The 21,606-nt window shown below is 37.9% G+C and overlaps 4 protein-coding genes across 4 annotated transcripts; all 4 read left to right on the top strand.

Annotated features, from left to right (window-relative positions):
- Positions 1–1,751: 1,751 nt before the first annotated feature.
- LOC139193460 (uncharacterized) lies at positions 1,752–2,435 on the top strand. The gene has a single exon (XM_070816484.1). It carries the CDS (start codon positions 1,752–1,754, stop codon positions 2,433–2,435), a length of 684 nt encoding a protein of 227 aa, XP_070672585.1.
- Positions 2,436–5,674: 3,239 nt separating this feature from the next.
- LOC103405675 (probable polyol transporter 4) lies at positions 5,675–8,673 on the top strand. The gene is made up of 3 exons (XM_008344703.4): positions 5,675–5,797; positions 5,871–6,277; positions 6,897–8,673. The coding sequence occupies exons 2-3, from the start codon at positions 6,040–6,042 to the stop codon at positions 8,258–8,260; spliced, it is 1,602 nt and encodes a 533-aa protein (XP_008342925.2). The 5' UTR covers positions 5,675–5,797; positions 5,871–6,039; the 3' UTR covers positions 8,261–8,673.
- Positions 8,674–11,425: 2,752 nt separating this feature from the next.
- On the top strand, positions 11,426–14,380 carry LOC103405677 (epoxide hydrolase 2-like). Its single transcript, XM_029097268.2, has 5 exons — positions 11,426–12,035; positions 12,225–12,439; positions 12,906–13,076; positions 13,226–13,461; positions 13,939–14,380. Exons 1-5 carry the CDS (start codon positions 11,966–11,968, stop codon positions 14,186–14,188), a joined length of 942 nt encoding a protein of 313 aa, XP_028953101.2. The 5' UTR covers positions 11,426–11,965; the 3' UTR covers positions 14,189–14,380.
- A 2,550-nt stretch (positions 14,381–16,930) lies between these two features.
- On the top strand, positions 16,931–18,598 carry LOC103405676 (epoxide hydrolase 2-like). Its single transcript, XM_008344704.4, has 5 exons — positions 16,931–17,089; positions 17,184–17,398; positions 17,475–17,645; positions 17,758–17,993; positions 18,172–18,598. The coding sequence occupies exons 1-5, from the start codon at positions 17,020–17,022 to the stop codon at positions 18,428–18,430; spliced, it is 951 nt and encodes a 316-aa protein (XP_008342926.3). The 5' UTR covers positions 16,931–17,019; the 3' UTR covers positions 18,431–18,598.
- Positions 18,599–21,606: the final 3,008 nt, after the last annotated feature.

Below are 21,606 nucleotides of genomic sequence, written 5' to 3'. Positions count from 1 at the left end.
GAATAGCAAAACCTCGCCATACCACATTCACTACTTTGTCAACAGCAAGAGTATCCCATATCATCAGAGTCGATCATACTCTAGATTTGATGGACTTGTTTTGACCCTCAAATTCTTGAGTCGGCCTTATACTCTGGAGGGAACCAGAAAACCCTCCAGTACAGTTCAAGAATAAGCCTGTGGAAAGTTATTTCTTCAAAAGCAAAAGTATCTCATATCATCTCTTATCCATTTGTTTCTCCTTATCCTGGCAGCTGAATGAGAGACAAGGAGAAGGAGAACAATCAACCGGAAGCCGAAGTCGAACCTCTGATCCTGGGTTGCTTGCTTGGAAGCCTGACTGTTTACCTTGTCGGTTGCTTCCTTCGACAGATCTCCTAGCTCGGCGACTTGGGGGACTTCTACTATAGGGTTTGTATCGCACTTGACCAAGCCCGAAACTACAAGTAAGCTTCAAGTGAAATTGATACCTTACCTTGTGCATCTCTACCGGTTAAGGACACCACCCCTGAATGGAGGAAGCGTACTTCTAGAGAAGATGTCACATCTACCTATGAGAAAGATCAGGCAAGTGAAGACGATACCACACCTCAGTACTTAGAAGTTTCGTGATTACTCAGCGGCTTGGATCTTGCAAGTCCCCAACCGAGGAGCTTCCCTCACTCGGGAACTTAGGGGAGCACTGTTTGTACCATACTTGACCAATCCCGAAACTACTGAGCACCGGTCAACGTTATACAGTCAATGACCTAGAAGAGCTTCCCTTCAACCAGGAGGCTAATCACAATGCGACACGTGTCGACATCAGAAGCCAATCACAGCTCGACACGTGTCAACATCAGAAGCCAATCACAACACGACACGTGTCGATGTTAGAACAAAACTAGAAACTCTCCTCTATAAATAGGGATCATTCTCCCACAATAATCTCTAATGTCATTTTGTACTAAACTATTCACTAGAACTCACTAAACCAGAGCTTGAACCTATGTATTTGTGTAAACCCTTCACAATTAATGAGAACTCCTTTACTCCGTGGACGTAGCCAATCTGGGTGAACCACGTACATCCTGTGTTTGCTTCTCTATCTCTATTCATTTACGTACTTATCCTCACTAGTGACCGAAGCAACCAAGCGAAAGTCACAAAACCTGACACTTTCTGTTGTACCAAAGTCCTCGCTGATTTTGTGCATCAACAAAGTTCTTGATTTTCATCTTCCTAATGAAGCTACAGGGGAGATTTCATCTGATGGTGAAGACATTGATATTCCTTATTCTGGTAGTGATGAAGAGGAAGGTGAACAAAACTTTAATAAATTATCTAAGAAGAGGAAAAGGAAATTACCGAGTTTTAAACAGTGGAGGAGAGACACAGATTTGAGAAATCCAGAATTTCGATTGGGAATGCAATTCGCCAATAAAGCAGAGGTGAAAGAAGCTATAAAGGAGTGGGCTATTATCAACGGACGAGAAGTCAAATTTGTAAAAGATGATAAAATTAGTGTGAGAGCAAAGTGTGTTGGAAATAAGAAAACGAAGTGCCCGTTCACTATATTTGCTTCCATCATAGATTCAGATGAGCCCACTTTTGCAATCAAGACTCTTTGCTTAGATCATCATTGTGGGAAAGTTGGTAAGCTAAAGTTTGCTAATTCAAAGTGGCTAGTTGAAAAGTTTGCTGACAAGATCAAGAAAAATCCTCACTGGAATGTCGGAGCATTTAAGTCGGAGGTATTAGATTAGTACCGTATGAATGTTAGCAGGCATCAAATATACAGAGCAAAGAGGTTGTCCAAGTTGATTATTGAAGATAGCTATAAAGAACAATATGCTAGGTTATGGGACTATGCAGAACAACTAAAGGTGGCTAATAAAGGAAGCACAATGGTTATAAGTAATAAGATGGAGGGCGATCAACCAGTTTTCCGTAGAATGTACGTGTGCTTAGAAGCTTGTAAGAAAGGTTTTTTGGAGGGGTGTAGACCTGTGATTGGTGTGGATGGTTGCCACTTGAAAGGACCATACACGGGTCAAATTTTAACCGCTGTTGGAGTTGATAGGAATAATGGTATGTTTCCAATTGCTTATGCTATAGTGGAAATTGAAAATAAGAGTTCATGGATTTGGTTCCTTGAACTTTTGAAAGCTGATTTAAATATTGAGAATGGGGCAGCTTGGGTGTTTATAAGTGACAAGCAAAAAGGACTCATTCCTGCCATTCAGAGTGTCCTTCCAACAACTGAGCATAGAATGTGTTGGAGACATCTATATAACAACTTTAAAGCATCGCACCCAGGACTTGCATTGAAGAATACATTGTGGGCCTTAGCAACATCCAATACTATTCCATGGTTTGATGTAGAGATGGAAAAGATGAAACAACAGGATGAAAAAGCTTGGATTTGGATTCAGAAAAGGCCTCCACAAAATTAGAGTAGAGCTTATTTTGCATTGCACTTCAAGTGTGATATTTTGTTGAATAACCTATGTGAATCGTTTAACTCTCGCATTCTAGATGCAAGAGACAAGGCAATATTAACATGCTTTGAGAGAATTATGGTATATATCATGTTAAGGATGGCTAATAGAAGAATTGCAGCTAGGCATTGGAAGCATCCAATTGGACCTAGGATCTTCAAAATCATTGAGAAGAACAAGTTAGGAGCTAGTCAATGCATTCCTATAATGGCTGGGGACAAGAAGTTCTTAGTACAACATATGTATAAGGCTGAGTTTGTTGTGGATCTGAAAGAAAAAACATGCTCTTGCAGAAGATGGGATTTGTGTGGGATCCCATGCCCCCATGCTATTTCTTGCATTTTTTCTACAGATGAAAATGTGTGTGACTATACACATGATTGCTATAAGCAAGAGGCTTACTTGATTTCATATGATCCCATTGTTCACCCGGTTCCATCTATGGATCAGTGGAAGAAAACTGGTTTGCCTGCAATTAGCCCTCCTCCATACAAGAAGCAACCTAGAAGGCCAAAAATGTCAAGAACTAAAGAGGTAGGTGAGGTTCAAGCACCTACTCCACCCCCTCCAAACCCCATCCCACCAGATTATATTCCACCTCCTGCAAAGCTAAAAAGAATATTTGTAAAGGTAAAGTGTGGAATTTGTGGCCAACGAGGACATAATAGGTTAAGTCATAAAAAAGAAGGGGAAAATAGCTCTTCTAACATCCAAGAGGGAGCTCAGGTATATACAATTGCTTCTTTAATTTCTTTTGCTTTGTGAAGCACTATTTCTAATATTTTTACTTTATTTGCTTTGTGTAGGGTTATAGTGATCACTTTCATCAAATCAATGGGCCAAACCCTTCTACAGGGATAGGGAAACCAAAAGGTTGTGGTATAACAAAAGGAAAGGGCAAACAAGCAACACAAAAACCAGTAAGTGTGCTTCTAAAATGATTTGGGATGTATTGGTGACTATAGAAGGATTCGTAATGTATATGATGCATATGATGTCTAGGTTTCAACTGAGAAAGACAAAGAGATCTCATCATCAATTGCAAAAGGAAATGGAGCAAGGACATCATAATCACAACCACGGTTTTAAGAAGAAAAAACAACGGAAATCATGCTGGGGATAAAAATTGGGCATGATCAATGGGATCACTGATGTTGTTTTTGGAACTTCCTTTTTGTAGCATAAATCATCTTTTATGTGGTTGTAGAATTGGTACGTATTTTGTGTAGTAAACTTTGTATTTTGGTAAGGCTGGTATTTTTATTTTGGTAATGTTGGTACTTTTGATGAAGTTGTTATGTTATCGATACTTTCGGTGATCTTTAGCACACTTTGTTGTTTTAGTATTAATCTATTATTATTATTATTATTATTATTATTATTATTAAACTTAGATAACTCTTGAGTTATGCCAAAAAATTGTATAAGATAAACAACTAGTTTATACATCACTAAAAGACGACTCCTTAAGGCAACACTACGTTGTTAACTCATATGATAAACAATTGGATTAAATAGGAAAATTGCATATCACAATTGGACTTTTTTTTTGGGGCAAAAGCATATCACAATAAGCTTTTTTTTTACGGGAAAATTAATCTAGAAAGGTATATAATTCACATATTGGGAATCTTAGAATTCATAACTTAAAAAGACCATTATACCCTTAAATTTAACAGAAAATATAACATATTTGACAGAATGACCAATTGTGCAACACGGAGTTAAATTGGAGGACACGAGAAACTAATATAAGAGTTCAGAGACGAAAACTAAACATGAGGTAAAGTTCAGGGGCCTTTGCTACCACACACCCTATTTTTTAACACCTGTCTTCTCCTCAACTAAGGTTAATAAAGTTAAACCAAAAAAAAAAAAAAGGAGAAAAAGAAAGGTTAATAAAGAATTTAAATATTAACCTATGGCTAATCTAGAGATCAGATTGTTTCCCTCCATCCGTTCGGATTTGGCGGCCTTGAAGGATTTTCTGACTTTTTATTTTGCGTACATGCTCTAGCTTTGGTCTAGATTGGTCGACCGGCGACGTAGACAAGATATGTGTGATTTTTGTTTAGGCTTTGATTCTAATCAAACGATTGTAATGCGAGTACGTGAATCAAGAGAATAAAAATACCATGCGTAAATTGAAATTGTGTAATGCAAAGAAAAAAATGAAATACAAGAGTGGGAAGGTAATTGCGTAAAAAAAATCTAGATAAGATTACATTGTGCTTGGATAAGAATCGAACATAATATAGAGTGACAATTTACGTAATTGATCGGGGTCCTTTATCTCTTCAAATTTTGTATTTGTAGAGTTCTGATACGTTCTAACATGGTTGGCCATTAGTTGGGTCGTGTTTACGCCAATCAATGAAAATCTCCCTCAATTGGTGATGGTAGATTATATGGTGGCAGATGATTTATCAATATTCTCGATTTTGTAAAAATTTCAATTGTAATAAGTTTTAAATTAAATTTAACTTGTTGGATAAGAAAATGAAATCTTTACCCAAAAGAGGTGCATGCCACTAAGCCACTTAATAATTAGTGCAAACTAAGAATATTACATTGTCTTTTCATTTTATTGGGTATGAATGTTGTCTTGTCTGTTATGGTGGTGCTTGTCTTCTAGATGTGTCACAAAGAAAGAAAAAATTGGAAGATCCAACTTATTGGGTATGATTTAAATTAACTATTGTGTTAAACACTTGAGGTAAAATATAAAATAAAGGTGGTGCTATTTACACATTTTTCTCAAATTTCACTCGAATGAATTGAAGAAGATCAAATAACATAAATTAACAGAGTTCGAGGGATGTAAAAATAAACGTGTGGATAACATCGCTTTAAAACAAATGAGACTTGTACAGAACCTTAGAACAATGAGACGAGTACTTAATATATAATTTCATCACCACGTGACATTCTGATCTAATAATATATTGTCAGGTGATTGTAAAATTGTTTTATACAACTTGCTCTTATGAGAACCAACGACCATATTAGTGAGATCGCTCTTCGAGATTAGATTCATTGTTTGGATTAATTTCATTATATGTAATTTACATACTCACTACACGTTGTATATTTGAGAATGAACGAAACAACGAGAAATCCTTTTCCACATTGTATTAGAAATGAGAGCACAAAAATATCTAATATTTTACAGACAATCTGCACAGCTGTCACCTGGAAAGCGCCATCTGAGCAGCTGAGCCTGATTAAGTGAGAGGTCGAGGTCTTGTGACGGTAAATCGGTCGCACATGTAAAATTGCCGCAAGTGGGTTTTCTTTCTTGCATTGCAAAAAGAAAGGTCCCACCTTTGCCCGCGTCTCAATTTTTATTTTTCTATTTATCATAAATTAATTAATTAATTTTTGTTTCAGATCTAAAACTCAAGCCAATCCCATGGATCTCTTCCTCTAGTCTCCAAGTATTGGGCAGTCAAACGGAAACCAAACCAAACCAAACCAAACCCCCCAAAAAACATCTGACTTGTGCTCTGTTCGTTGAGTTTTCTGTTCAGAAACAGAGAGATTCAGAAAGAAAATCGAGATGGGGTTGGTGGGTGTTCCAGAAATTGGAAATGGAGAAATGGGTATGTCTGGGATTCCATTGGGAACCAAGAACAAGTACAAGAGGATGGATTCTGAGCCCGAGGTCGAGCTCACAGAGGAAAACGAGGATGGTGCTTCTCGCCACCACCTTCAACAAATCAGGAGCAAAAAAACCAGGAAATATGTCCTCGCCTGCGCCATTTTTGCCTCTCTCAACTCTGTTCTTCTTGGCTATGGTAACTACATGCTTTACCTTTTATGTATGGATGTGTATCTGTACATGTATCTATAGAAATGTGTGTATTTTTGTATGTAATTATGTATTTGTGTATGTACATCTGTTCGTGCGCGCGATAATGTCTGCTCTGTGCGTTTGTTTATCTATTCGAGCGATATTCTAATTACTTAATCTAAACTACGGGGAGGAGAATTCGAACTTGTGCGGAGAGAGGTGAGCTCTGTCTGGTATTGTTATAGGAAGTTGCTGCTGTCGGTGGACGTTGTTAATTGGCATGTACGTTCTGTTATGATCTGCTTTGTTTGGTTAACTGTAGTGCCTAATTGCTTTAAGAATCTACTGTTCCCTTTTATGAATAATTCCTAAGCTTGCTGGTAGTGCTATGTGATTTATTTGCTGGTAGTCCCTATTAAAATTTTCGGGTCTAATAAGTTTCCATTCACCACAAGGCAACCGTCTTCCTAACTTCATCAATCTTGTAACTCCTCCTTGCAACAGATTAGTAAACAAAAATGATGATGTTTATACCAGTTCGCAAGTACCCTAATTTTTAAATTGTTCGAATAAGGTGATTCTGAAGATATGTGTTTAATTATATTTTTTGTTTGAATCGGCAGATGTAGGTGTCATGAGTGGAGCTATCATATTCATTCAGGAAGATTTAAAGATAACCGAGGTACAAGAAGAAGTTCTTGTTGGGATTTTGAGCATTGTTTCGCTTTTCGGTAGTTTAGCCGGCGGTAAAACATCAGATATCATTGGTAGGAAGTGGACCATGGCCTTGGCTGCTGTTGTCTTTCAAGCAGGTGCAGCTACAATGACCCTTGCTCCTTCATTTGAAATATTGATGATTGGAAGACTCTTTGCGGGCGTTGGAATTGGCTTTGGTGTCATGATTGCCCCTGTTTATATCGCTGAGATATCACCCACCATTGACAGAGGCTCACTCACCTCATTCCCAGAAATATTTATAAATCTGGGAATTTTACTCGGCTACGTCTCAAACTATGCATTTTCTGGTCTTCCGGCACATATAAACTGGAGGATAATGCTTGCAGTAGGAATCACGCCTTCAATTTTCATTGGTTTTGCACTTTTCGTAATCCCCGAGTCTCCAAGGTGGTTGGTCCTTCAGAACCGTGTTGACGAGGCAAGATCAGTGTTGATGAAAACAAATGAGAAAGAAAGTGAGGTGGAGGACAGACTGAATGAAATACTAGCAGCCGCTGACAATTCTAGTGCGGGGAAGTATGAGGAGAAAAGCGTGACGAGTGAACTAATGAATCCATCTCCTTCACTTCGTCGGATGCTTATCACAGGTTTTGGAATTCAATGTTTTCAACAGATAACAGGAATAGATGCGACTGTGTACTACAGCCCCGAAATCTTCCAAGAAGCAGGAATAAAAAATAAACAAAATGTACTTGCTGCAACTGTTGCAGTGGGTGTCACAAAGACTGTTTTTATAATGGTCGCTATTCTTCTTATAGACAAGCTCGGAAGAAAGCCCTTGCTCTATGTCAGCACGATTGGAATGACGATTTGTTTATTCAGTTTAGGATTTACTCTCTCTTTTCTTGGGAAAGGACAGTTTGGCGTTGCAATGGCAATTTTATCCGTATGCGGAAATGTAGCCTTCTTCTCTGTTGGAATTGGACCTGTTTGCTGGGTTTTGACATCTGAAATCTTCCCTCTAAGGGTGCGTGCGCAAGCAGCAGCACTCGGAGGAGTGGGTAATAGGGTGTCCAGTGGCCTGGTTGCCATGTCTTTTCTCTCAGTTTCCAATGCAATTTCATTTGGTGGAACATTCTTTATCTTTTCTGCAGTCGCTGCTCTTTCTGTCGTATTTGTCCACACCTGTGTTCCAGAAACCAAAGGAAAGTCATTGGAGCAGATTGAGTCGCTTTTTCAAACTGAACATGATCAGAAAGGAGGTCAAGTGGAACTAGGAGATGTCGAGCACCTTGTGCAGAAAGGATGATTGTTCGGGAAAGCTCATTCGATGAACAGATATATCTTCCACATCTTACCATCCTTCAACTGGTTTGGAAAAGGATACAGATTAATCATTCGTAATTCATCGCAGTGTTCACATAACTGATGGAACTACTGTGAGTCTGAATTTGCAGGATGCAGATTTCGAAAGAGAACCTTGCGCTTGTATAGATGGTTCTTTGCAACCGAATAAAATAGCTACCAGAGGGAGCACATTACATGTTTGAGTTGTATTCTTTGTTAAGTTTACAGGTTTGACAATGGGATACTTGTATTATGGTCTACAACTATTAGATTTTTCGGAATCAAATTCGTTCATGGTAGTATGCTTGCTGTACTTGTCTTTGTATGCAATTTCACATCAATGAAAAATATTAACATTTGAAAGGTAAGCAGAAACATTGTTATATATATTTTTAGTGCTTCTGAATTATGAACATCCTTTAGATGCTTGTAGGGGTGGGCATAAAAATCGAGAAACTGTGAAACCGAACCGAATTAGATGAAAAAAATCATAAAAAACCAAGTTCACCAAAACCGTTCAAACTTGGACCAAAACTGAACCGAACTAGTTTAAAATGGTTCCAATTCTGGTTTCTAATTCTCAAGAACCGAAGAAACCGCACCGGAGCATCTCTATTAATTTTTTTTAAAAATCTAATTCTTTATCCCTTTAAACCGAGCGCAATGGCTTTCTAAGATTCACATAGCCGACCCCACTTAGTGGGAAAAGACTTTGTTGTTGTTGTTGTTGTAATTCTTTATCTCTTTGTTTTTTTTTTTTTTTGGAAAAAGGCTTCTTCACATTTATTACAACTAAAAGATACACAAAAGGAAACCCAAGGCCCAAAGATCACACATAAACAAGCAAAACATGGGCCAAAAAAGACAAACTACAAATGGCCAACCAGTAGTTGAAGCCCAAAACACACAAAAGAGGTTACAGACACCAGACAATTCTACTACTTTCGCCGATGTTCTCGATCCGACCAAGTCCTTGTCCACAGCCAAGCATCGCCATATCAATTGCAGCATCGCACATCAATTAACGTCCTGAGCACAGCCACAAAGAAAGGATAGCTAGCAAGTGATTGGAAGAAGCCAACTATCAAGATGAAGTTCGTGGCAACCCGCGAACAACACTGCCGGAAAAGGTAGAGACAATGAGAAAGTGGTGGTGTGGAACACCCGAGCCGGTGGGAACACTAGAACTCTATTCACCATCTTGAAATATCACAACAACAACAAGTCGTGGTTTGGAAGTGGGTGCAGAGAGGGGCAAGAAGGAACGCCGCTGGGGGTAGGAAGAAATGGCCATATTGGAAAAGGAGAGCAGGAAAAAAGGAAGAAGCATTGGGAGAAGCAAAAAGAAAAGAAGAAGAAGAAGAACATAAGAAAGAGGAAGGCAGAGAAGGGGATACGGGGAGAAAACAGGAGGAGGAAGAGAAGAGTGGCAACCGACTCTAGCCAAAGCCAGAGTCGACGCTAGACCTGGCATTTGTGTCGTGTTTCTCGTGTTCGTGTTGTTTTCGTATTATACCCGATGTTTAACAGGTCGTGTCGTGTAATACCTGTTAAAGTAAACAGGTAATATGACCCAACCCGAAATCAACCCGCTAATATTATCAGGTAATATGACCAAACCTGTTACCAGTTAAAAAAAAAATTTAAATCAATAAAAATGAAAATGAAAAACATAATTTGACCCCACAAAATGTAAAACATAATACTAAATTTCGGAGTTGACCTCTTCATGAAAGTTGTAAAGCTTTTCATTACGAGTGATTACATTTTCACACTTCTACAATAATTATTATTAATTTTGCACTCAAATAAAAAACACTATTCATGAGATTTGGAGAGTTTTAAAAATCTAAACGACCATGTAACCATCGTTTTAGCGTTGAGGATGCAATTATGAACGTAAATTATGCTTTCACTTCTTTCAGACTTATACATTAATGATTATGAATTTTGTTTATTTTGAACTCCCTTAAAAATACTATTCATGAGAGTTTGTATGGTTTTAAAATTTCAAACGATCATATACACATCCTTAAAATGTAGAGGATGTGACTACGAGCGTTTGCATATTTTTTCATATTTTTTGCACATGTAAATGAATTATTATAATTTTTTAATGTGTTTGGTATTTTTAAATTACGTGATATTTTTATTTTTAATGTGTTTTTATGATTTTTAATCAGAATATTTGCCTATAATATACTATAAAAATAAATAAATAAATAAAACTTAAATTTTAAAATTTATATAGAATAATAATTAATGAACAATATATACATATTCATTATATCTATTGTATTTTATAGTAAGTTTTTTTTAGTAGTTTAAAAAAAATTAAAATCATCGAAATAACTTTTTTCTTATCGTGTCGAAATAGGTTACCCGCGTGTCACTCTCGTGTAAACCTGTTAAAGACCCGTTATTAAAGGATTATTATCGTGTGACCCAATTAGTTATCATGTTGATCCGAAACCCATTATTTTCGTGTCATTTACGTGTCGTGTAAGAAATTACCAGGTCTAATTGGCGCCAAAAAAGGTGAGCAAGATGAAGACCCTCATCGAAAGGAAGGGAGGAAACTCTCACAAAAGGAGAGAAGGGCTCTCGCGAAAAATTTATATAAAAAAATTTCAAGCCCAAAATAATTACCTCAACCCATCCATTCCACCATAGCCGGCGTTCACATTCCAATTTTCATCCCTCTCTCTCCTCTCTTATTTTCTTCATTTATCTATATGCATTATGTACATTTTAATTTCATTCCAGGATGTACACTTTGGTCATGATATGAAGCTTTTTATCTTTTGATTTATATTTATATGTAAACTTTCTATCTTCGAGTCACAATTCTAGTAGATATAGTAGTGAGAACTCAAATTTGCTTGAATTTGTGTTGAAATATGTGTTTGGTTAGAATCGTAAACCGGCATAAACTGAATCTGAATTGGCGTAAATCAAACTGTACGGTTTTAATAATAAATTTAAGTAAAACCGCACCAAACCAAACCTTTGATATTTTTTTATTCCAATTTGAGGATGAAACCGGACCGTGCTCACCTGTAAATGCTCGTTGGGGCTCGAATTTATACCACCCAGCGGCTTCTACTTTACGACTAGTGCCTCCCATTGTACCACCCACTGGCGTCGCCATTGCTACCTCTTGCTCGTTTTGAGTTCCCATTTGATGGTGCAATCCAATGTGCTCAATTGTTTGTGGTTCTCTCAAATTTTTACTTTTTAATTTATAAAGAAATAAAGTTTTGTTCTTCCCTCATGACAATTGCCAAATTTTTATTTCTGGAATAAATGAAGAAAACTTTTCCCATGCCCACTTCGTGTAGTCATAATTTTATGTGACTGTTACTTCAAATTTTCATCCGGGAGAAGGGAGAGAAGAAGAGACAGAGCAGGTTGCAAGTTAAAAAAATAAAGATAAAATCTGGCCGCCGATCTACATCAACGGCCAAGATGCATTGGCCGACAGATCCTCACAAAAAGGTCCGGATGGTGTCAACGTGAAGACAAGAAGCAGTTGACCAACAATGCTCATCATCTAACTACTTAATATTCGCTCAGCTCCAAGTCTCTCTCTCTCTCTCTCTCTCTCTCTCTCTATCTTGATTAATTTTCTCCTCTCTCTCTCTCTCTCTCTCCATCTGTTTCAGTAATGGAAAATATCGAGCACAAACATGTGGAAGTAAGAGGACTCAAGCTTCACGTAGCTGAAATCGGAAGCGGTACGTATAACACCAGACGTTTTTGCGAACTTAGGACATAAAGTATAATCGTTCTTTATATTTGGTTTTATAATTTCCCGAAGGAGGTCATATACCTAGGGTTTAAAGATCCGACGAGGATCTTCCTTGTAATTTTCTTTCTGTTGTCAACAAGGAAAAGAAAAATGATATGCTGATGAATTTGTGCAGGTCCAAAGGCTGTGGTTTTCCTTCATGGATTTCCGGAAATATGGTACACGTGGAGGCATCAACTGGTTGCTTTGGCAAACAAGGGCTACCGGGCAATAGCCATTGATTTCAGGGGCTATGGACTTTCCGAGCAGCCGGCTGACCCTGAAAAGGACACCTTCATTGACCTTGTCCACGATGTCGTTGCCCTTTTGGATTCTTTGGCCATTAACAAGGTAATATTAATTTAGGAGGATTTTAAAAGACTTAGATTTGATAGGATTTGAAAACTCCTACAAATTCCATATGGATTTTTAAGGATTTCTATATGGATTTTGATGGATTTCTGTGGACTTGGTTTATGATTTTGATGGATTTTTGCAGGGACATTTTTTTGTATTTCTCCTTAAGATTTCTCAATGTAGTGAATGTTCCTGTTGATCTAACTAAAGTACACACACCAGTATCCCGTAATCGAAATCCAACTCCGTACTTTCATTTTGATGTAATGCAGATATGTTCTCATTTCTCTGCCCTACATGTAATTGGAATAAAAAATTAAGGCTATCGGGCGATATTTAGGGGTAATTGTGTGAGTCCATATACAATACATATGTCTAAGTACTCACACTCAGTACATTTTCGTCAAGAACTTGAAGTTAATTATATGCACACAGCCTAACAGAATGTTATTGGCACTAGGCTTTTCTTATTGGGAAAGATTTTGGAGCATTGCCTGCGTACTTAGTAGCTGCTCTCCACCCGGAGCGTGTATCTGGTGTCGTTACACTAGGTATTCCTTTCTTGCTACCAGGTCCCTCTGCTGTCCAAAATCATCTCCTTCCTGAAGGGTTCTACATATCAAGGTGGCAGGTATGTATATACATTCAATTTTCCATCAACACCTTCAGTTTTCGGCTAATAATCTCCACACTGGCATGTTCCAATCATTCATAAGCTTAATTTATTCGTCTATGACATATAATTAAGGTACTAATTAGGTTCTTATTATCTAATTCCAGGAACCAGGGAGGGCAGAAGCAGATTTTGGTCGCTTTGATGTGAAGACGGTGATTAGGAACATCTACATTCTCTTCTCTAGAAGTGAGATCCCAACAGCTGCTCCTGATCAAGAAATCATGGACTTGTTTGACCCTGCAACTCCTCTGCCGCCAGGGCTTTCGGAAGAAGATCTTGATGTCTACGCATCTTTGTATGAAAAATCTGGATTCCGTTATCCATTGCGAGTTCCATACAGGTAGGTACCGAAACATAATTCTGTTCTCACAAGGAATGCTATCCTTTCTCTAGTCTAGCAGTTTACTAAGATTTCTCAACACGCCCCGCACGTGTGACGGATTTTCAAGCCTACATGTGGACAATAACTGGGTGACGTGGAGTGTGTGCGGCCGTTTGGCTTCACACGAGGACAACCTGTTCTGATACCACGATGAAATTGAGGTTCCACCATAAAATCAATTGGTAATATAGGTAGTAGCCCTAGACTATATAAACACATAGCAAACCTTGTCCCTCACCGATGTGGGACAATTCTCAACATTGGAAAATACGATGCTTATTTATTGAATGACATAGCAGTATTTGATTGATCCAGTGTCGCTCCACTTAAACCTTATTTATCAGTAACAAGATGCATGTTGACACGTCATTTGGTGAACAAATTTGAAGACTCCCGAAATATCATTTCATTATTAAAGTGCCTTTGTTGCTGCAGAACCTTGGCCGTGGATTGCGGTATAACTGATCCCAAAGTCTCGGCTCCATCGCTGCTGATCGTGGGCGAGAAGGATTACGTCTTAAAATTTCCAGGGATGGAGGACTACATTCGCACTGGGGCGGTGAAGCATTTTGTGCCGGATCTGGACATTACATTCATCGAAGACGGGAGCCATTTTGTGCACGAACAACTTGCAGAGAAAGTTAATCAGCTGATCCTCACATTCCTCGACAAGCATGCTATCTGATGAGTATCTGCTCAATGAGCTCAATGCGCCTGAGGAGCGAGGCATGATAAATAAGAAGTAATTAGATTTAAAAAAAAAATGTGCTTCGCAAAGGTACTTGGCTACTTATTTATTTTTGTTAATTATCGAATATTTCGGAGAAGGTATTCGAATCCGGGACCTATGATATGGTGATAACTGCTTTAAACTCGAGCTATAAAGCCCCACATTTATGACGTACTTCTTAAGTAATAGATGATGGATAAATATTAGAAGTTGGAGAAATATTTCGAATACAGTCAATCTTACATCATTACTAGTTTGCATCAGTTTTTAAACATAATAACAAATAATGTGACAACTACACTAAAATTATGTAAATTACAAGAATAAAGATTCGAACTTTAACACACCTCTCTACTCAAGCCGGCTAAACATAAATTTAGATGTCAGTATCTTTGGACAAATTTGCATCAATTTTTAAACATAATAACAAATAATGTGACAACTACACTAAAATTATGTAAATTACAAGAATAAAGATTTGAACTTTAGTGCAGAGAATGTAACACACCTCTCTACTCAAGCTGGTTAAACATAAATGTAGATGTCAATATCTTTGGACAAAGAAATTTGTCCAAAGCATCCACTTACCGTCCAAACCAAAATGCTTTAGTTTTTTTTTGGGTAAATCACATTTATGAAAAGAATGGGAAGAAGAAAAAAAAAAAAAAAGAGAAAACAAACTAAAAACAATGACGCTGCACCAGAAATTTCCATGTAAGACAATAACGTTTTGGTTAACAAAATTGTTAATATTCCCTATTCCAGGAAACAAATAAAATAGAGAGCTGTTATTCCCACCCCAATGTCTTATCTTCTCATCAACTTTTTTATGAATTTTTTAATTACAAATTTGTCAATTTGTAAAATGACTAATAAGGACCTTAGTTATCCCATTTTACATTACTTTTTTATTTATTTATAAAATCCTTTCATTCAGAGAAAGTAAAAAGAATGAACTTAGAAGATGATGTTTCTACGGAAGAAGTATATGATTATGTTTCCGTCAAAGAGGTAAAAAATAATTTTATGTGGGTCATCTTGATTTGTCGAATTGTATAATTGAAGCATAGCTCTGTGACTTTTTATCTCTAATTATATATATAGGCTTATTTTAGGAATAATAGTGGGTGAGAAAATAACATTTTAATTTTTTATGGTGGGTGTAATATAATGTGAGTGGGAAAATAAGACAACGGGGTGGGTCTAGCAGCTCTCATAAAATAAAAGCAAATTATTCAAATACTAACCAACTAGTCAGTTAAGGAAATTGATCATCTTCGAATCCCTTCTTCTTAATTCACTAAGTCCAAAGATCTGGATCATTGAAATTCAATCAAATGACTAAAGTTATTATAACTTTTTAAGTAAACTCATATTTGTAATCGTTGAATTAAATTTCAATGGTTTGGATCCTAGGACTTGATGGAAGGGATCCGGAGAGGATCCATTTCCATCAATTAATACACCACAATGTCACTTTGGACCCACCCCACAACATCATCTCATGAACCAGGATCCTCGCCGGATCCTGTTTGTGAGGATCTGGGGATATGTCAATCCTATCCGTTCATCGTACATCGTGCGGTTAGAAATTATTTTAAATATTTTTATTTAAAATTAAACATATATAGTACTTGATAAAAATTGATTGCACGATGTACGATGAACGGACACGATTTACGGATCCTCAGAATCCTCACTAAAAGAATCCAGGAAGGATCATGTTGGATCATCTCATAATCCAAACCTGTCAATGTTTTAAATAATAAGTCAAAAGATCACTAATGCAAAAAATGAAATAACCAAATCAGGAAACATTTAATCATCTAACAAGCAAGTGCAAGTGGTCTTTTATCATAGTGGTGTAAATGTATTATGCTCTTGCATAACGATGCGGGTTCGAACCCGTCAGTGGCTAATCTAACATTTAACTTACTAACGATATTGTTTCACTAAAAAAAAAAAATCATCTAACAAGTTAAATAGACAGACTTAACATTTCATATAAACAATGAAATTTTTTACAAGAAGAATCAAACGGTAAAACAATTTCCGCATTTTTTTTTGTAGAAGTAATCTTCAAAGGCTTTTTAACTAAAATGACATCTGAGATTTGTATAACTCTTCCCAATATGATTGATGTTGGACAATCTCGTAGATCACTTTTATTGATTTTAAATCTTCTAAAATAACAAGTTATACAAATGTTAGAAACCACTTTAGCTAACAAGTCATCTTCAAAGATGACTTAAAAAATGAAATGTTCATGAGACGACGTTGTAAGCCCCAGTTTGAGATTGAGGTGATTTAAAAAAAAGCTCTTATGAAAAAAAGCTGGGAGTGTTTTTGGTGTTTGGTAAACTTAAAAAAAGGCTTATTTTGGAAGCTGCTGTGAGAATAAGCTGAAATCAAAGGAAAAAGCTGATGCTGCAATTTGTGGCTTTGGAAAACTGGTTTTTTTTCAAAGCACACAGAACTACAGTGCTCCTTTAATGAAAAGACCCACTATCAGACTGCTTTTTTTTTCAAAAGCACTTTTACAAAAAAGTTTACCAAACACTCTGCTGATTTATTTCACAGCCGCTTATTCTCACCGCAGCTTTTTTTTAAAGCACAACAATACCAAACCAGCCCTAGCACTAAGTGGATCCAAACGAGTGACAGTTGTGACGTCTCGATGTCATCTAAAGTAAAAAAGAAACATGAAGACTGAGAGATGACAATAAATTAACGCTTTCTCCTCTCAGTGCTGCCGGCTGATCTTCAGGAATCTCTCTCTGGCTCTCATGGAACAGATCCAGCACAGACATGTGCAAGTTAGAGGACTAAAGCTTCATGTAGCTGAAATTGGAAGAGGCAAGCTCCACAATTCTAATACCACCTCAACATCCCACCCACTTTCTTTGTCAATTTGCATCACTGATTCCCTGCTTTCATGCTGTTTCTGCAGGTCCAAAAGTGGTGCTGTTCTTGCATGGATTTCCAGAGATATGGTACACATGGAGGCATCAAATGGTTGCTGTCGCAGACAAAGGCTACCGGGCGATAGCCATTGACTTCAGAGGCTTTGGGCTTTCCGAGCAGCCGGCTGAACCCGGAAAGGCAACCTGGAAAGACCTTGTTGACGATGTCGTTGACCTTCTTGATTCTGTGAGCATTAACAAGGTAAAATATTAATTACAAGAATTTAAACTTGATTAAATTCAAAAATAAAAAGCTAATGTTTAACTATTGAAACCAGGTTGTTCTTGTTGGGAAGGATTTTGGAGCTCTGCCTGCATACCTAACACCTGCTCTCCACCCAGAGCGTGTAGCCGGCATGATAACAGTAGGTGTTCCTTTCCTCAACCCGGCTAACTCTCCTGTCCGATTTGATCTCTTACCTGAAGGCTTCTACATGTCAAGATGGAAGGTACATTCATTTTTTTCCATGAAAATTTTTCATCTGTCATGAATAAGAACAATACAAGGTTGATCACTTACTAATTACTATGCAAGATATTGCTAATCTTACCTATTTCCAGGAGCCGGGGCGGGCAGAAGCAGATTTTGGCCGCTTCGATGTCAAGACTGTGATACGAAACATTTACATTCTCTTCTCCGGGAGTGAGCTCCAAGTAGCCGCTCCTGATCAAGAAATCATGGACTTGGTAGACCCTGCCACTCCTCTACCACCATGGCTTTCGGAGGAAGATCTTGCAGTCTATGCATCTCTATATGAGAGCTCTGGATTCCGTTATCCCATCCAAGTTACATACCAGTAAGTAACAAGAACAAAAACTCCTACTTTAATTTCCGTTTTCACCGGACATAAGTTCCTTAATTTCTCCAAAAGTTCCTGTTTTTTTTCCAACGAGAAAAGTAGATGAGGAAAATAGATTGGTCCTAACATAACACATCCATGAACAGTATAATTTCATCTGAGTTTCCTTCCACAGATCCAGAACTAAGGTCGTGGATTACGGATTAAGCAGCGATCCAAAAGTGCCTGCTCCATCACTGCTTATCATGGGTGAGAAGGACTACTTCCTGAAATTTCCGGGAGTGGAGGACTACTTACGGACTGGAGCAGTGAAGCATTTTGTCCCTGATTTGGACATTGCATATATTGCAGAAGGGAGCCACTTTGTGCACGAACAATTTCCTGATCAAGTTAATCAGCTCATCATCAGTTTCCTCGAAAAACATGGTATCTAATGCAGATGCTCAATGTGCCTAAGAACAACATTTAACTAGCAGAGGAAATATCGAAGCATTACCTAAAAGGCGACGCCTTGCATTACATATTTGGGAATAAAGAAAATGTAGCTCCTGTTCCTCTGTACTGCTATCACTACTTGATTGATTTGCTTATTTGTTCTGGAAGTATGCTCCCTTAATTTTCCAGAGAAAATTGCTATTTGTTTTCTTCTAATTTAGGTTAATGAGATTTATTAAAGGAAATGGTGGCCCAACAAAACCAGCCGGCACATCCAAGTCACATATGACGGCAATAAATCCCAACAGGAAAACACACCAGCAAACTCTCAAATTTTCAGATCAAATTGATAATATGGATGTATAACTCATGTGATTTCATTGACATTTAGTGAAAGAGATTGATACAACCTCCAATTGATCAAGCTAACAAATTTTATTGCTACTGTAAGATTTAAATACAGCTTATAGAGAGGTAACAGAACTAAATGGAACCGTATATCTTCGGGTTCCTGGTCAGAAAGGTTTGCATGTGTTGATGCACAAAATCAGCGAAGACTTTGGTACAACAGAAAGTGTCAGGTTTTATGACCTTCGCTTGGTTGCTTCGGTCACTAGTGAGGATAAGTACGTAAATGAATAGAGACAGAGAAGCAAACACAGGATGTACGTGGTTCACCCAGATTGGCTACGTCCACGGAGTAGAGGAGTTCTTATTAGTAGTGAAGGGCTTACACAAGTACAAAGGATCAAGCTCTCAATTTAGTGAGTTCTTGTGAATGATTTAACACAAATGGCATTAGACAATATTGTGGGGGAATGACCCCTATTTATAGAAAAACTTGTAGCTTTGTTACATTGACATGTGTCATGTTATGATTGGTTCTTGATGTCGACACGTGCTGCGCTCTGATTGGCTTCTAATCTTGACACGTGTCGAGTAGTGATTGGCCTCCTGGTCGGAGGGGAACTCTTCTGGGTCATTGACAGTATAGCGTTGGCCGGTGCTCGGTAGTTTCGGGATTGGTCAAGTATGGTACAAACAGCATGTATACACATATACTCAGTAGTAAATTACAAGGAGTGATGGTAATTTCTACACATCCCCCTTGTACAAAGACCTTTCAGTGTTCGTAAGCAGGAAATTCGCCTAAGAAGGTTCAACCATGTCGAAAAAACGATAAGCCATAAGTCCAACTCCTTCAAACAAGGAGTAGGGGCTATCACCTCCATGCTTATCACCCTGTGATATGAGCTTGTGAGCTCTATCGAGTAAGAAACAAGCAAAATCTTTCGCTCTGTATAAGAACATTTCCTGTCGGTTGGTAGAGCGAGAGGAACACGTACGCGTTTCCACTAATGCCATGGCAAATCCCCACTCTTTAGTAGTCAACGTTTCCAGACAACCTCTGCAGCATCAGAAGCTGCTTCCAGGGCATTTACCATATCTTTAATCTTAGACTGACTCACAGAGAAGAGGCAATACAAGTAAACAGTGAATAATTTGAAGAAACAGACAAACAAAGGTTTGATTCAGTGCGAGAAGAAGAGACAAAAATTGGAAAAGAATATCATCTGATTCCTCGATCCTCAAAAAAACATCATGAGGTTTATAATGCAAGTTCAAGGGAAGAGTGACACAAATTCTATATTTCCACCACACAATGAGTGCCTTGAGGAAAAGTTTCTCTGGGAAGCAGCGGTTGTAGCTCATTAACGTTAATGAAATGTATTCATGATCATATAATTCATAAGTGGTGTACGATAAATGTCTACTTAGAAGCTCAAATGTAAAAAGCCAACGAGTTCAACAGTTTACTGAAGAACCATTTTGAACAAAGACAACCACATGAAGTTTATTAGCAAACAATTGAAAAGCAGCACATGAAACTTTATGCATGAAAAGCACAATCAAATTGATACCTTGCAGTTTTGGCAAGCGTGAGGGCAATTCCAGGTCCCATGACACCAGTGCACAAGAACATCTCGATGTCTATATGACAGCAGTGTGCATTGGCCTGCCTCGTTTTGTGTGTCGCATTTTTTATGTGACAAGCCAGCTTCGTTCTACGTGCGACGATTCGTTTTGTGTGCCAGAAGTCCGATTCATTGTGCATGTGACAGCTTGCCTCATTTGTGGGCCTTATTTTGCATACGTAGCCGTCTCGTTTTGCGTGCCAAAAGCCCAACTTATTTTTTGTGAGTAGAGCCCACTTCGTTTTACGTTTGCCTAGTTCTACGTGTGCAGAGTCCGTCTTATTTTGCATGTCGAGTTTGCCTTGTTTTGCGTGCTCAAAAATCTTATAGTTTTGCGCCCACCAAGCAAGACTTTAGGGTTTAGGGTGAATAATATGTGAAGGCGTACAAGTGCACTATAGGGAGAATGGTAGTTTCACTCATAACTTCCCGAAACGGTGAATGGTAACCTTTGGCAGGCTTGTTCGTGCCTTGCCTTTCTCATGTCTTTTCCACGCTTTGCCATGACATGTTTATTTGTGCCTGCCTTTGTCATGTCGTGCTTGTTTGGATCTATCCTTCACAAAAATGCACAATTGCCTATAAAGGCGCAACGAAGGGAAGGGACGAACGAGTGTTTGATTCCATGTATGACCAAAGCATAACATTCCTTGCAAAGGCACAATATTTTTAAAGGAAAACTAATGAAAAAGGTTTGAAAATTTTGAGTTTTAACGATAAGGACAAAATAAAGGGTAAAGTGAATAGCACTAGGTTTGACTTTTTAGTGTAAAAATATGGTTTTTCGTTAAAGTGAACAATACCGCGGGTTTTTCGTTAAAACTCTCTATTTTTAATCCACAAACAAGCATGCGACACCATGATATGCTTGGGTTTAGCGGAAAAAGAAAATAAATAAATAAATAAAATGAAGTGTAATTCTCACTTTATTGATGATGTGGTTCATTGACTAGGTGATGAATGTGCATCCACGTGACATTGTGGCTCCATGTGGACAATTAAAAGTAAAAAAAAAAAAAACTAAATAAGAAGAAAAAAAATGTTAAAAAAGGGTATTAATGATGTGGCAGTAAATGGACCATGTAAAGAATATTAATATGTAACAAAATAGGAAGGAAAAAAAAAAACTAAAAGAGAAAAATCTCCTCCCTCTTCCTTTCTCGTCCTCCGCTCCCCTTCTCGTCTTCTGCTCCAGTCCT

The sequence above is a fragment of the Malus domestica genome, chromosome 17, assembly GCF_042453785.1.
Source record: "Malus domestica chromosome 17, GDT2T_hap1".
Classification (NCBI taxonomy): domain Eukaryota; kingdom Viridiplantae; phylum Streptophyta; class Magnoliopsida; order Rosales; family Rosaceae; genus Malus; species Malus domestica.
This window is presented reverse-complemented; position numbering and strand designations above follow the sequence as displayed.